The 17500-nt window shown below is 44.6% G+C and overlaps 1 protein-coding gene across 4 annotated transcripts in view; it reads right to left on the reverse strand.

The window, feature by feature from the left end:
- The window catches only part of LOC133607848 (rho guanine nucleotide exchange factor TIAM1-like), a 229047-nt gene that overhangs the window by 100498 nt on the left and 111049 nt on the right, over nt 1–17500 (reverse strand). For all 4 annotated transcript variants that reach the window (XM_061962860.2, XM_061962859.2, XM_061962858.2 and 1 more), the window contains 3 exons: nt 17038–17223; nt 8944–9090; nt 8806–8880 (listed from right to left, as the gene is read on the reverse strand). In XM_061962860.2, coding sequence (XP_061818844.1) covers nt 8806–8880; nt 8944–9090; nt 17038–17223 — 408 coding nt within the window. The remainder of the gene's footprint in view (nt 1–8805; nt 8881–8943; nt 9091–17037; nt 17224–17500) is intronic.

Here is a 17500-nt window from a genome sequence, read left to right on the forward strand (position 1 = left end):
ATTATGTTAGATCCACTATGGACTGGACTCTCACTATTATGTTAGATCCACTATGGACTGGACTCTCACTATTATGTTAGATCCACTATGGACTGGACTCTCACTATTATGTTAGATCCACTATGGACTGGACTCTTACTATTATGTTAGATCCACTATGGACTGGACTCTCACACTATTATGTTAGATCCACTATGGACTGGACTCTCACTATTATGTTAGATCCACTATGGACTGGACTCTCACAATATTATGTTAGATCCACTATGGACTGGACTCTCACTATTATGTTAGATCCACTATGGACTGGACTCTCTTACTATTATGTTAAGATCCACTATGGACTGGACTCTCACTATTATGTTAGATCCACTATGGACTGGACTCTCACTATTATGTTAGATCCACTATGGACTGGACTCTCACTATTATGTTAGATCCACTATGGACTGGACTCTCACTATTATGTTAGATCCACTATGGACTGGACTCTCACACTATTATGTTAGATCCACTATGGACTGGACTCTCACACTATTATGTTAGATCCACTATGGACTGGACTCTCACTATTATGTTAGATCCACTACGGACTGGACTCTCACACTATTATGTTAGATCCACTATGGACTGGACTCTCACTATTATGTTAGATCCACTATGGACTGGACTCTCACTATTATGTTAGATCCACTATGGACTGGACTCTCACTATTATGTTAGATCCACTATGGACTGGACTCTCACACTATTATGTTAGATCCACTATGGACTGGACTCTCACTATTATGTTAGATCCACTACGGACTGGACTCTCACTATTATGTTAGATCCACTATGGACTGGACTCTCACTATTATGTTAGATCCACTATGGACTGGACTCTCACTATTATGCTAGATCCACTATGGACTGGACTCTCACACTATTATGTTAGATCCACTATGGACTGGACTCTCACACTATTATGTTAGATCCACTATGGACTGGACTCTCACTATTATGTTAGATCCACTATGGACTGGACTCTCACTATTATGTTAGATCCACTATGGACTGGACTCTCACACTATTATGTTAGATCCACTATGGACTGGACTCTCACTATTATGTTAGATCCACTATGGACTGGACTTTCACTATTATGTTAGATCCACTATGGACTGGACTCTCACTATTATGTTAGATCCACTATGGACTGGACTCTCACACTATTATGTTAGATCCACTATGGACTGGACTCTCACTATTATGTTAGATCCACTACGGACTGGACTCTCACTATTATGTTAGATCCACTATGGACTGGACTCTCACTATTATGTTAGATCCACTATGGACTGGACTCTCACTATTATGCTAGATCCACTATGGACTGGACTCTCACACTATTATGTTAGATCCACTATGGACTGGACTCTCACTATTATGTTAGATCTACTATGGACTGGACTCTCACACTATTATGTTAGATCCACTATGGACTGGACTCTCACACTATTATGTTAGATCCACTATGGACTGGACTCTCACTATTATGTTAGATCCACTATGGACTGGACTCTCACTATTATGTTAGATCCACTATGGACTGGACTCTCTTACTATTATGTTAAGATCCACTATGGACTGGACTCTCACTATTATGTTAGATCCACTATGGACTGGACTCTCACACTATTATGTTAGATCCACTATGGACTGGACTCTCACTATTATGTTAGATCCACTATGGACTGGACTCTCACACTATTATGTTAGATCCACTATGGACTGGACTCTCACTATTATGTTAGATCCACTACGGACTGGACTCTCACTATTATGTTAGATCCACTATGGACTGGACTCTCACTATTATGTTAGATCCACTATGGACTGGACTCTCACTATTATGTTAGATCCACTATTGACTGGACTCTCACTATTATGCTAGATCCACTATGGACTGGACTCTCACACTATTATGTTAGATCCACTATGGACTGGACTCTCACACTATTATGTTAGATCCACTATGGACTGGACTCTCACTATTATGTTAGATCCACTATGGACTGGACTCTCACTATTATGTTAGATCCACTATGGACTGGACTCTCACACTATTATGTTAGATCCACTATGGACTGGACTCTCACTATTATGTTAGATCCACTATGGACTGGACTCTCACTATTATGTTAGATCCACTATGGACTGGACTCTCACACTATTATGTTAGATCCACTATGGACTGGACTCTCACTATTATGTTAGATCCACTACGGACTGGACTCTCACTATTATGTTAGATCCACTATGGACTGGACTCTCACTATTATGTTAGATCCACTATGGACTGGACTCTCACTATTATGTTAGATCCACTATGGACTAGACTCTCACTATTATGTTAGATCCACTATGGACTGGACTCTCACTATTATGTTAGATCCACTATGGACTGGACTCTCTCACTATTATGTTAGATCCACTATAGACTGGACTCACACTATTATGTTAGATCCACTATGGACTGGACTCTCACACTATTATGTTAGATCCACTATGGACTGGACTCTCACACTATTATGTTAGATCCACTATGGACTGGACTCTCACTATTATGTTAGATCCACTATGGACTGGACTCTCACACTATTATGTTAGATCCACTATGGACTGGACTCTCACTATTATGTTAGATCCACTATGGACTGGACTCTCACACTATGTTAGATCCACTATGGACTGGACTCTCACACTATGTTAGATCCACTATGGACTGGACTCTCACACTATTATGTTAAATCCACTATGGACTGGACTCACACTATTATGTTAGACCCACTATGGACTGGACTCTCATTATTGTGTTAGATCCACTATGGACTGGACTCTCACTATTATGTTAGATCCACTATGTACTGGACTCTCACACTATTATGTTAGATCCACTATGGACTGGACTCTCACACTATTATGTTAGATCCACTATGGACTGGACTCTCACGATATTATGATGTTATTGGGCATGAGCTAATAACCATGACTTCTGTTTTGTTTGATCGGCCGTTTTACTGCCGTGTTACAGGCACCGTTTGGAAACAATTAAGGTATGTAAATAAACATTTCCACAATATTTTTGTGTAAATAACTCATTCCACAATGTATACGGGTGCGGCTAATGTACAGAAAAATATTTTTTTCCTCTAAAATTTTGTAAACCAGCGCGCTCTTGAGTCCGGAAAAAACAACTTTTTTTCATAAAGTAACGATTAGCTATAATAAAACACTTTTTTTTTAAAGTAATTTTCTGAACACTCTATATATTTTGCACAAAAAATATTTTCTCATGAATTCATGTTAATAATAATAGTTATTATAATATTATAATATAGATTTTATTTGTAAAAAGCACTTCACATTGAGTAAACAACCTCAAAGTGCTACAGTGTATTAGAAATAAATAAAAATGAAAATAAATACAAATAAAAACTAGAACAGCCAAATAGCTAAAACTACTATGCATATATCTAAAAAAAAAAAAAAAAGGCTTTTTTAAAAAGAAGAGTTTTTAAGCCTTTTTTTAAAAGCATCCACAGTCTGTGGTGCCCTCAGGTGGTCAGGGAGAGCCTTCCACAGACTGGGAGCGGCGGTGCAGAAAGCCCGGTCTCCCATTGTTCGTAGCTTTGTCCACGGATGTTAGTCCAAAACCCAAATTAAATTCAAGTTTGAGACAAATAGTATTGAAATCTTCTCACACGATGAAGTGAAAAATAATGCAGATAATAAAGGCCACAGTTTGACCCTGTAACGGACTATTTCTGCGTACAGTATTTTCTGTGGGGGGAAAAGAAAGTGGTCCCCTTCTAGCATGCATGATGTGCTTTTTGTCCTGCGGCGAGCCTGATGTTAGTGCTGTGCATGCGTGGGTGGAAGCAGATCAATCTCCCAAAGACCCACTGGGGACCCTTCCACGGCGTCGAGAGTGGGTTCTCGTCTCCAAATGTGTACTCTTTGAGTACTTCATCTCAAACGGAATGCAGTGAATTCATATTCATATTTGCATCATTTTGAAGCTGCAAATGTAATCAAGTATAAAAATAAGGTTAATAGGTGCAAATAAAGTGGATGATGGAAGGAAAAGGTCATCATCATGAAAGGGCTCAAGGAGGTGGAAAATGGAGGGTTGTTGCTAGCCTGAGGGGCGCAGACAACATTTGTAAGCCGCTATCAGACGCTCCAGTAATTTATAAAGACGACATACAATTTTACTCTCTGGCTCTCAACAAAGGCGGACGCTTCCCTTCCCTCTTCCTTATCGCTCCTGATTTTGTTTGTTTTTTCAAGTTTTTTCCAAGTTTCTTGGAGCCTCTTTTTGCACTGCTTTCCATAACCTAAGAAGTGGAATTGATCAACTTGCCTCTCAAATTAACAAGATCTTCTCGACGAGAAGCTTGGGTTCAGGGGGAACCTGCTGGAAACACAATGAAGTCTTGGAGGGTTGTGTGTCTGGCTATTCTTTCAGTTCAGAACATTGAATATATCTACTTATTCAGAATCATGGTTGGAGTACCCCACAAATGACTGATAGGATTGGCAGAGCTGTGGTTACTCAGACATTTGTGGTTTCTAAACTAAACCACAAACTGGATAACATCTTGGGTAAGCTTTCCGCTCTGCAAAGCGAAGTTATGATCAATTTGACTGACATGTATTCGCTGTCCCTCACCAAAACAATCCTTGTTTACAATTTATCATGGTTTCTGAACTAAATCACAAACTGGATAACATCTTGAGGAAGCTTTCCACACTGCAAATATAAGTTATGATCAATTTGACTGAAATCCATTTGCTCACCCTAACCAAAACATTCGTTGTTTACAATTTATCATGGTTTCTGAAAAAAAATCACAAACTGGATAACATCTGGGGGAAGCTTTCCACTCTGCAAAGCGAAGTTATGATCAATTTGACTAGAATGTATTTGCTGTCCCTGACCAAAACAATCCTTGTTTACAATTTTATAATGGTTTCTGAACTAAATCACAAACTGGATAACATATTGGGGAAGCTTTACGCACTGCAAAGAGAAGTTATGACCAATTTGACTGAAATCTATTTGCAGTCCCTAACCAAAATATTCCTTGTTTACAATTTATCATGGTTTCTGAACTAAATCACAAACTGGATAACATCTTGGGGAAGCTTTCCACACTGCAAAGAGAAGTTATTATCAATTTGACTGAAATCTATTTGCTCGCCCTAACCAAAACATTCCTTGTTTACAATTTATTATAGTTTTTGAACTAAATCACAAACTGGATAACATCCCTGGGGAAGATTGCTGCTCTGCAAAGCGAAGTTATGATCAATTTGAGGAGAATGTATTTGCTCGCCCTAACCAAAACAATCTTTTCTTACAATTTATCATGGTTTCTGAACTAAATCACAAACTGGACAACATCTTGGGGAAGCTTTCCACTCTGCAAAGCGAAGTTATGATCAATTAGACGAGAATGTATTTGCTCTCCCTAACCGAAACAATCATTCTTACAACATCTTGGGGAAGCTTTACGCACTGCAAAGCAAAGTTATGATCAATTTGACTAGAATGTATTTGCTGTCTCTAACCAAAACAATCCTTGTTTACAATTTTATAATGGTTTCTGAACTAAATCACAAACTGGATAACATCTTGGGTAAGCTTTCCACTCTGCAAAGCGAAGTTATGATCAATTTAACTGCAATATTTTTGCTCTCCCTAACCAAAACAATAATTTCTTAGAATTTATCATGGTTTCTGAACTAAATCACAAACTGGATAACCTCTTGGGGTAGCTGTCCGCGCTGCAAAGCGAAGTAATGATCAATTTGACTAGAATGTATTTGCTCGCCCTAACCAAAACAATCCTTGTTTAGAATTTATCATGGTTTCTGAACTAAATCACAAACTGGATAACATCTTGGGGAAGCTTTCCACACTGCAAAGAGAAGTTATGATCAATTTGACTGAAATGTATTTGCTCGCCCTAACCAAAACAATTCTTGTTTACAATTTATCATGGTTTCTGAACTAAATCACAAACTGGATAACATCTGGGGGAAGCCTGCTGCTCTGGAAAGCAAAGTTATGATCAATTAGAGAATGTATATGCCCTCCCTAACCAAAACTATCCTTTCTTACAATTTATCATGGTTTCTGAACTAAATCACAAACTGGATAACATCTTGGGGAAGCTTTACGCACTGCAAAGCGAAGTAATGATCAATTTGACTAGAATGTATTTGCTGTCCCTAACCAAAACAATCCTTGTTTACAATTTATCATGGTTTCTGAACTAAATCACAAACTGGACAACCTCTTGGGGTAGCTGTCCGCGCTGCAAAACGAAGTAATGATCAATTTGACTACAATGTATTTGCTCACCCTAACCAAAACAATCCTTGTTTACAATTTATCATGGTTTCTGAACTAAATCACAAACTGGATATCATCTTGGGGAAGCTTTCCACACTGCAAAGAGAAGTTATGATCAATTTGACTGAAATCTATTTGCTCGCCCTAACCAAAACATTCCTTGTTTACAATTTATTATGGTTTCTGAACTAAATCACAAACTGGATAACATCCCTGGGGAAGATTGCTGCTCTGCAAAGCGAAGTTATGATCAATTTGAGGAGAATGTATTTGCTCGCCCTAACCAAAGCAATCTCTTCTTACAATTTATCATGGTTTCTGAACTAAATCACAAACTGGACAACATCTTGGGGAAGCTTTCCACTCTGCAAAGCGAAGTTATGATCAATTAGACGAGAATGTATTTGCTGTCCCTAACCAAAACAATCCTTGTTTACAATTTTATAATGGTTTCTGAACTAAATCACAAACTGAATAACATCTTGGGGAAGCTTTACGCACTGCAAAGCGAAGTTATGATCAATTTGACTAGAATGTATTTGCTGTCCCTAACCAAAACAATCCTTTTTTACAATTTTATAATGGTTTCTGAACTAAATCACAAACTGGATAACATCTTGGGGAAGTTTTACGCACTGCAAAGCGAAGTTATGATCAATTTGACTAGAATGTATTTGCTGTCCCTAACCAAAACAATCCTTGTTTACAATTTTATAATGGTTTCTGAACTAAATCACAAACTGGATAACATCTTGGGGAAGCTTTCCACACTGCAAAGAGAAGTTATGATCAATTTGACTGAAATCTATTTGCTCGCCCTAACCAAAACATTCCTTGTTTACAATTTATTATAGTTTCTGAACTAAATCACAAACTGGATAACATCCCTGGGGAAGATTGCTGCTCTGCAAAGCAAAGTTATGATCGATTTGAGGAGAATGTATTTGCTTGCCCTAACCAAAACAATCTTTTCTTACAATTTATCATGGTTTCTGAACTAAATCACAAACTGGATAACATCTGGGGGAAGCTTTCCGCTCTGCAAAGCGAAGTTATGATCAATTTGACGGGAATGTATTTGCTGTCCCTAACCAAAACAATCCTTGTTTACAATTTTATAATGGTTTCTGAACTAAATCACAAACTGGACAACCTCTTGGGGTAGCTGTCTGCGCTGCAAAGCGAAGTAATGATCAATTTGACTAGAATGTATTTGCTCGCCCTAACCAAAACAATGTTTACAATTTTATAATGGTTTCTGAACTAAATCACAAACTGGATAACATCTTGGGGAAGCTTTCCACACTGCAAAGCGAAGTTATGATCAATTTGACTAGAATGTATTTGCTCGCCCTAACCAAAACAATCCTTGTTTACAATTTATCATGGTTTCTGAACTAAATCACAAACTGGATAACATCTGGGGGAAGCTTTACGCACTGCAAAGCGAAGTAATGATCAATTTGAGGAGAATGTATTTGCTTGCCTTAACCAAAGCAATCTCTTCTTACAATTTATCATGGTTTCTGAACTAAATCGCAAACTGGATAACATCTGGGGGAAGCTTTCCGCTCTGCAAAGCAAAGTTATGATCAATTTGACGGGAATGTATTTGCCCTCCCTAACCGAAACAATCATTTCTTACAATTTATCATGGTTTCTGAACTAAATCCCAAACTGGATAACATCTTGGGGAAGCTTTACGCACTGCAAAGCAAAGTTATGATCAATTTGACTAGAATGTATTTGCTGTCTCTAACCAAAACAATCCTTGTTTACAATTTTATAATGGTTTCTGAACTAAATCACAAACTGGATAACATCTGGGGGAAGCTTTACGCACTGTAAAGCGAAGTTATGATCAATTTGACTAGAATGTATTTGCTGTCTCTAACCAAAACAATCCTTGTTTACAATTTTATAATGGTTTCTGAACTAAATCACAAACTGGATAACATCTGGGGGAAGCTTCACACACTGTAAAGCGAAGTTATGATCAATTTGACTAGAATGTATTTGCTGTCCCTAACCAAAACAATGTTTACAATTTTATAATGGTTTCTGAACTAAATCACAAACTGGATAACATCTTGGGGAAGCTTTCCACACTGCAAAGTGAAGTTATGATCAATTTGACTAGAATGTATTTGCTCGCCCTAACCAAAACAATCCTTGTTTACAATTTATCATGGTTTCTGAACTAAATCACAAACGGGATAACATCTGGGGGAAGCTTTCCGCTCTGCAAAGCGAAGTTATGATCAATTTGACTGACATGTATTTGCTGTCCGTCTGGAGTATTGCATGTGGTAACATGTGCTCATATGTGCTTATGTTGCTTGTTGTAGCCACTTTTTATGTGCAGTGACAGAAAAGTTGTATGTGGAGAGAAAACTTACAGATTTCTCACTGGCCGAGTCTTCAAAGGTCTGCTCTACGGGCGGCTTGGGCGTGTCTCCCCCGTCAACAAACACCTGGCGGGGACAGGAAGTGCGTGGTTATGACCTCACCTGCAAATAACCCACATTGTTTCCTACCTGGCTGATGGAGGGGTGTCCCTTGGACTTCCTGCGTGCGGCCGTGTCCAGACCCCACAGGGAGGAGAAGCGGCTGCGACGCTTGCTGAAGGTGCGATGGACGGCCTGACTCCGCCTCTTCACGCTGCTCTCCGTGCGGGCCGACACCTGTGGGTCACAGCAGTCCTACATGAGTCATGTGTATGTATGTATGTAGTATGGGTAGCTGGAGCCTATCCCAGCTCAATTTGGGTAAGAAGTGGGGTAGCTGGAGCCTATCCCCGCTCAATTTGGGTAAGAAGTGGGGTAGCTGGAGCCTATCCCAGCTGAATTTGGATGAGGGACGATTAGCTGGAGCCTATCCCAGCGGAATTTGGATGAGGGGCTGGGTAGTTGGAGCCTATCCCAGCTGAAGTTGGGTGGGAGGTGGGGTAGCTGCAGCCTATCCCAGTACTATTTGGATGAGGGACGGGGTAGCTGGAGTCTATCCCAGCTGAATTTGGGTGAGGTGGCTTAGCTGGAGCCTATCCCAGCTGAATTTGGGCGAGGGGCGCAGTAGCTGGTGCCTAACCCAGCTAAATTTGGACGAGAGCTGGAGCCTATCCCAGCGGAATTTGGATGAGGGGCTGGGTAGTTGCAGCCTATCCCAGCTGAAGTTGGGTGGGAGGTGGGGTAGCTGCAGCCTATCCCAGTACTATTTGGATGAGGGACGGGGTAGCTGGAGTCTATCCCAGCTGAATTTGGGTGAGGTGGCTTAGCTGGAGCCTATCCCAGCTGAATTTGGGCGAGGGGCGCAGTAGCTGGTGCCTAACCCAGCTAAATTTGGACGAGAGCTGGAGCCTATCCCAGCTGAATTTGGGCTAGAGGCGGGGTCAATGTCGCCTACCCAAGCTGAATTTGGGCGAGAGGCGCGGTAGGGGAAGCCGGAACCTATCCCAAGCTGAATTTGGGTAAGAAGTGGTGTAGCTGGAGCCTATCCCAGCTGAATTTGGATGACGGACGATTAGCTGGAGCCTATCCCAGCGGAATTTGGATGAGGGGCTGGGTAGTTGGAGCCTATCCCAGCTGAAGTTGGGTGGGAGGTGGGGTAGCTGCAGCCTATCCCAGTACTATTTGGATGAGGGACGGGGTAGCTGGAGCCTATCCCAGCTCAATTGGGGGGGGGGGGGGGGTGGTAGTTGGAGCCTATCCAAGCTCAATTTGGGGGAGTAGTTAGAGCCTATCCCAGCTCAATTGGGGGGGGGGGGGGTAGTTGGGGCCTATCCAAGCTCCATTTGGATGAGGGGCGGGGTAGCTGGAGTCTATCCCAGCTCAATTTGGGTGAGAGGCGTCGTAGCTGGAGTCTATCCCAGCTGAATTTGGGCAAGAAGTGGGGTAGCTGGAGCCTATCCCAGCTGAATTTGGATGAGGGGTGATTAGCTGTAGCCTATCCCAGCGGAATTTGGATGAGGGGCTGGGTAGTTGGAGCCTATCCCAGCTGAAGTTGGGTGGGAGGTGGGGTAGCTGCAGCCTATCCCAGTACTATTTGGATGAGGGACGGGGTAGCTGGAGCCTATCCAAGCTCAATTTGGGGGAGTAGTTAGAGCCTATCCCAGCTCAATTTGGGGGGGTTGGGGGGTAGTTGGGGCCTATCCAAGCTCCATTTGGATGAGGAGCGGGGTAGCTGGAGTCTATCCCAGCTCAATTTGGGTGAGAGGCGTCGTAGCTGGAGTCTATCCCAGCTGAATTTGGGTGAGAATTGGGGTAGCTGGAGCCTATCCCAGCTGAATTTGGAAGAGGGGCAGGGTAGTTGGAGCCGATCCAAGCTGAAGTTGGGTGGGAGGTGGGGTAGCTGCAGCCTATCCCAGTTCTATTTGGATGAGGGGCGGGGTAGCTGGAGCCTATCCAAGCTGAATTTGGATGAGGGGCGGGGTAGTTGGAGCCTATCCCAGCTGAAGTTGGGTGGGAGGTGGGGTAGCCGCAGCCTATCCCAGTTCTATTTGGATGAGGGGCGGGGTAGCTAGAACTTATCCCAGCTCAATTTGGGGGGGTTAGTTGGAGCCTATCCAAGCTCAATTTGGATGAGGGGCGGGGTAGCTGGAGTCTATCCCAGCTCAATTTGGGTGAGAGTTGGGGTAGTTGGAGCCGGTGAGCCAACTGAATTTAGACAAGGCATGGCAGATGGAGCCTAACCTAGCTGGCGTAGCTTGAGCCTATCCCGGCTGAATTTGGACGGGAGGCGGGGTAGTTGGAGCCTATCCCAGCTGAATTTGGGTGCGAGGTGTCGTAGCTTGAGCCTATCCCAGCTGAGTTTGGATGAGAGGCTGGGTAGCTTTAGCCTATCCTATCCCATTTGAATTTGGGTGAGAGGCAGGGTTGATGAAGCCTATCCCAGCAGAATTTGGACGGGAGGCGGGGTGGTTGGCGCCTATCCCAGCTAAATTTGGGCGAGAGCTGGAGCCTATCACGGCTACATTTGGGTGAAAGGCAGGGTAGATGGAGCCTACCCAAGCTGAATTAGGACGAGGCGGGGTAGCTGGAGCCCACCCAAGCTGATTTAGGACGAGAGGCGGGGTAAGTGTAGCCTACCCCAGCTGAATTTGAAGAGGCGGGGGTAGCTGAAGCCTACCCCAACTGAATTTAGACGAGGCACGGTAGATGGAGCCTAAACCAGTTGGCTTAGCTTGAGCCTAACCCGGCTGAATTTGGACGGGAGGCGGGGTAGTTGGAGCCTATCCCAGCTGAATTTGGGTGCGAGGCGTCGTAGCTTGAGCCTATCCCAGCTGAATTTGGATGAGAGGCTGGGTAGTTGGAGCTTACCCCAGCTGAATTTGGGTGAGGTGGCTTAGCTGGAGTCTATCCCAGCTGAATTTGGGCGAGGGGCGGGGTGGTTTGGCGCCTATCCCAGCTAAATTTGGGTGAGAGCTGGAGCCTATCATGGCTACATTTGGGTGAGAGGCAGGGTAGATGGAGCCCACCCAAGCTGAATTAGGACGAAGGGCGGGGTAGCTGGAGCTTACCCAAGCTGAATTAGGACGAGAGGCGGGGTAAGTGTAGCCTACCCCAGCTGAATTTGGATGAGAGGCTGGGTAGCTGGAGCCTATCCCATTTGAATTTAGGTGAGAGGCAGGGTTGATGGAACTTAACCCAACTGAATTTAGACAAGGCATGGTAGATGGAGCCTAAGCCAGGTGGCATAGCTTGAGCCTAAACCGGCTGAATTTGGGCGGGAGGCGGGGTAGTTGGAGCCTACTCCAGCTGAATTTGGGTGCGAGGCTGGGTAGCATGAGCTTTGTGTCATTATTAAGAAAATGTATTATCAGTTATTACAATGAAAATGTCTTCTTTCTCTCCTGTGGACACGCCTCGAAATGTCACCTATGACACGCCTCTAAATGTCACCTATGACACGCCTATGACACGCCTCTAAATGTCACCTATGACACGCCTCTAAATGTCACCTATGACACGCCTCTAAATGTCACCTATGACACGCCTCTAAATGTAAGTAGTAAGTAAATGTCACCTATGACACACCTATGACACGCCTCTAAATGTCACCTATGACACGCCTCGAAATGTCACCTATGACACGCCTATGACACGCCTCGAAATGTCACCTATGACACGCCTCTAAATGTCACCTATGACACGCCTATGACACGCCTCTAAATGTCGCCTATGACACGCCTCTAAATGTCACCTATGACACGCCTCTAAATGTCACCTATGACACGCCTCTAAATGTCGCCTATGACACGCCTCTAAATGTCACCTATGACACGCCTCTAAATGTCACCTATGACACGCCTATGACACGCCTCGAAATGTCACCTATGACACGCCTATGACACGCCTCTAAATGTCGCCTATGACACGCCTCTAAATGTCACCTATGACACGCCTCTAAATGTCACCTATGACACGCCTATGACACGCCTCTAAATGTCACCTATGACACGCCTATGACACGCCTCTAAATGTCACCTATGACACGCCTATGACACGCCTCTAAATGTCGCCTATGACACGCCTCTAAATGTCACCTATGACACGCCTCTAAATGTCACCTATGACACGCCTATGACACGCCTCGAAATGTCACCTATGACACGCCTATGACACGCCTCTAAATGTCGCCTATGACACGCCTCTAAATGTCACCTATGACACGCCTCTAAATGTCACCTATGACACGCCTATGACACGCCTCGAAATGTCACCTATGACACGCCTATGACACGCCTCTAAATGTCACCTATGACACGCCTATGACACGCCTCTAAATGTCGCCTATGACACGCCTCTAAATGTCACCTATGACACGCCTCTAAATGTCGCCTATGACACGCCTCTAAATGTCACCTATGACACGCCTCTAAATGTCACCTATGACACGCCTCTAAATGTCACCTATGACACGCCTATGACACGCCTCGAAATGTCACCTATGACACGCCTATGACACGCCTCTAAATGTCGCCTATGACACGCCTCTAAATGTCACCTATGACACGCCTCTAAATGTCACCTATGACACGCCTATGACACGCCTCTAAATGTCACCTATGACACGCCTATGACACGCCTCTAAATGTCACCTATGACACACCTATGACACGCCTCTAAATGTCGCCTATGACACGCCTCTAAATGTCACCTATGACACGCCTCTAAATGTCACCTATGACACGCCTATGACACGCCTCGAAATGTCACCTATGACACGCCTATGACACGCCTCTAAATGTCGCCTATGACACGCCTCTAAATGTCACCTATGACACGCCTCTAAATGTCACCTATGACACGCCTATGACACGCCTCTAAATGTCACCTATGACACGCCTATGACACGCCTCTAAATGTCACCTATGACACACCTATGACACGCCTCTAAATGTCGCCTATGACACGCCTCTAAATGTCACCTATGACACGCCTCTAAATGTCACCTATGACACGCCTATGACACGCCTCTAAATGTCACCTATGACACGCCTATGACACGCCTCTAAATGTCGCCTATGACACGCCTCTAAATGTCACCTATGACACGCCTCTAAATGTCACCTATGACACGCCTATGACACGCCTCGAAATGTCACCTATGACACGCCTATGACACGCCTCTAAATGTCACCTATGACACGCCTATGACACGCCTCTAAATGTCGCCTATGACACGCCTCTAAATGTCACCTATGACACGCCTCTAAATGTCGCCTATGACACGCCTCTAAATGTCACCTATGACACGCCTCTAAATGTCACCTATGACACGCCTATGACACGCCTCTAAATGTCACCTATGACACGCCTCTAAATGTCACCTATGACACGCCTATGACACGCCTCTAAATGTCACCTATGACACGCCTCTAAATGTCACCTATGACACGCCTATGACACGCCTCTAAATGTCACCTATGACACGCCTCTAAATGTCACCTATGACACGCCTATGACATGCCTCTAAATGTCACCTATGTCACCTATGACACGCCTCTAAATGTCACCTATGACACGCCTCTAAATGTCACCTATGACACGCCTATGACATGCCTCTAAATGTCACCTATGACACGCCTATGACACGCCTCTAAATGTTACCTATGACACACCTATGACACGCCTCTAAATGTCACCTATGACACACCTATGACACGCCTCTAAATGTCACCTATGACACGCCTATGACATGCCTCTAAATGTCGCCTATGACACGCCTCTAAATGTCACCTATGACACGCCTCTAAATGTCACCTATGACACGCCTATGACACGCCTCTAAATGTCGCCTATGACACGCCTCTAAATGTCACCTATGACACGCCTCTAAATGTCACCTATGACACGCCTATGACACGCCTCGAAATGTCACCTATGACACGCCTATGACACGCCTCTAAATGTCACCTATGACACGCCTATGACACGCCTCTAAATGTCGCCTATGACACGCCTCTAAATGTCACCTATGACACGCCTCTAAATGTCGCCTATGACACGCCTCTAAATGTCACCTATGACACGCCTCTAAATGTCACCTATGACACGCCTATGACACGCCTCTAAATGTCACCTATGACACGCCTCTAAATGTCACCTATGACACGCCTATGACACGCCTCTAAATGTCACCTATGACACGCCTATGACACGCCTCTAAATGTCACCTATGACACGCCTCTAAATGTCACCTATGACACGCCTATGACATGCCTCTAAATGTCACCTATGTCACCTATGACACGCCTCTAAATGTCACCTATGACACGCCTCTAAATGTCACCTATGACACGCCTATGACATGCCTCTAAATGTCACCTATGACACGCCTATGACACGCCTCTAAATGTTACCTATGACACACCTATGACACGCCTCTAAATGTCACCTATGACACACCTATGACACGCCTCTAAATGTCACCTATGACACGCCTATGACATGCCTCTAAATGTCACCTATGACACGCCTATGACATGCCTCTAAATGTCACCTATGACACGCCTATGACACGCCTCTAAATGTTACCTATGACACACCTATGACACGCCTCTAAATGTCACCTATGACACAAAAGTGTCGTCTCTACAAAAATGAAACAATTATCAAATTTCCTCGGTGCGAAAAAGCTTGGACACGTTTTCTTTACGCTCACATTCCCCATCGACGACGCGTCTCCCACTGCCTGATGTGTCTTTTATAAGCGGCCTCCATTAGCGGGATTACGTCAAAGCGACTTAACCGATCCCCCATAAAGCTTTTGTAGACCATTTGGATTTCTTCCCACTACTTTTCTTCCCACTATTTACTCTTTTCAATGTTTCTTTTTCTCCTGCACTTCACAACTTTATCATCAGTAGCTGCGGGTTCATTCTCGCTCACTTTAGTTTTTCAATGAGATCTTGCTGGGAGGGGAAAACAATTGTGTGTTAACGTCTGACAGGGGGGAGACAGAGGGGGGGAGACCTGGGGGGGGGGGGCTGAGAAGGGGGTGTGAAGGAGATAAGGAGACAAAGGAAGGGAGGATGTAGGCAGTAAGGAAGGGTGCTGAGGGTGGGAAGAGAAAAGGCTGGTTTGTGGGAAAGTGCCTCAGGGATGGTACACTTTATATTGATCCACCCACCAATCAACACCATCCACCTCTGGTGTGTGTGTGTGTGTGTGTGTGTGTGTGTGTGTGTGTGTGTGTGTGTGTGTGTGTGTGTGTGTGTGTGTGTGTGTGGAGAGGGGGTCTTTTGTTTCCTGGACAACAATCGTCTCAGGCGTTGACTCGGGTCTCGAACGACGGGCCAAAGGTGAGCAAGTGACCCAGAAGGTCACATTAAGTTCTGGCTTATCAAGCCTTAAAATGTGATCTGGAGGAGAAGACTACTCAGAGAAGACTACTCAGAGAAGACTACTCAGAGAAGACTACTCGGAGAAGACTACTCAGAGAAGACTACTCAGAGAAGACTACTCAGAGAAGATTACTCAGAGAAGACTACTCGGAGAAGACTACTCGGAGAAGACTACTCGGAGAAGACTACTCGGAGAAGACTACTCGGAGAAGACTACTCAGAGAAGACTACTCGGAGAAGACTACTCGGAGAAGACTACTCAGAGAAGACTACTCGGAGAAGACTACTCGGAGAAGACTACTCGGAGAAGACTACTCGGAGAAGACTACTCAGAGAAGACTACTCGGAGAAGACTACTCAGAGAAGACTACTCGGAGAAGACTACTCGGAGAAGACTACTCAGAGAAGACTACTCAGAGAAGACTACTCAGAGAAGACTACTCAGAGAAGACTACTCAGAGAAGACTACTCGGAGAAGACTACTCAGAGAAGACTACTCAGAGAAGACTACTCAGAGAAGACTACTCAGAGAAGACTCAGAGAAGACTACTCAAAGAAGACTACTCAGAGAAGACTACTCAGAGAAGACTACTCAGAGAAGACTACTCGGAGAAGACTACTCGGAGAAGACTACTCAGAGAAGACTACTCGGAGAAGACTACTCGGAGAAGACTACTCGGAGAAGACTACTCGGAGAAGACTACTCGGAGAAGACTACTCGGAGAAGACTACTCGGAGAAGACTACTCAGAGAAGACTACTCAGAGAAGACTACTGGGCGGTCGTACCAGCGCGTGGAAGGAGGACACGGAGAAGATTCCCAGCCGACCCATGACCAGCTTGGTGGGACGCGAGGCGAAGCCCAGCAGGCGTTTGGGGTTGGGGGGCTCGCCGCCCTGCAGGCTGGCCAAGTAGCAGCGGCAGCGGAACAGATCCATGTGGAGCCTCTCCAGGTTCTGCTCCCACAGGAAGATCTAGAGGGGGGAAGGAAAGAAAAAAAAAAAAAAGAAGATTTTGAACATGCTTGCCTTTCTTGTTCCGAGGAGAAGACGTGAGACGTGGGAGTGATGAAGCCCCCCCAACACCCAGGAGGTGTGCAACACACACAATAGTACACAAACAAAGTTGGAGCCTACCCCAGCTGAATTTGAACGAGAGGCGGGGTAGGTGAGCCGACCCGAGCCAAATTTGGGCAAGAGGCGGGGTAGGGGGTAGCTGGAACCTATCCCAGCTGAATTTGGGCGAGGTGGC

The sequence above is a fragment of the Nerophis lumbriciformis genome, linkage group LG09, assembly GCF_033978685.3.
Source record: "Nerophis lumbriciformis linkage group LG09, RoL_Nlum_v2.1, whole genome shotgun sequence".
Taxonomy (NCBI): Eukaryota; Metazoa; Chordata; class Actinopteri; order Syngnathiformes; family Syngnathidae; genus Nerophis; species Nerophis lumbriciformis.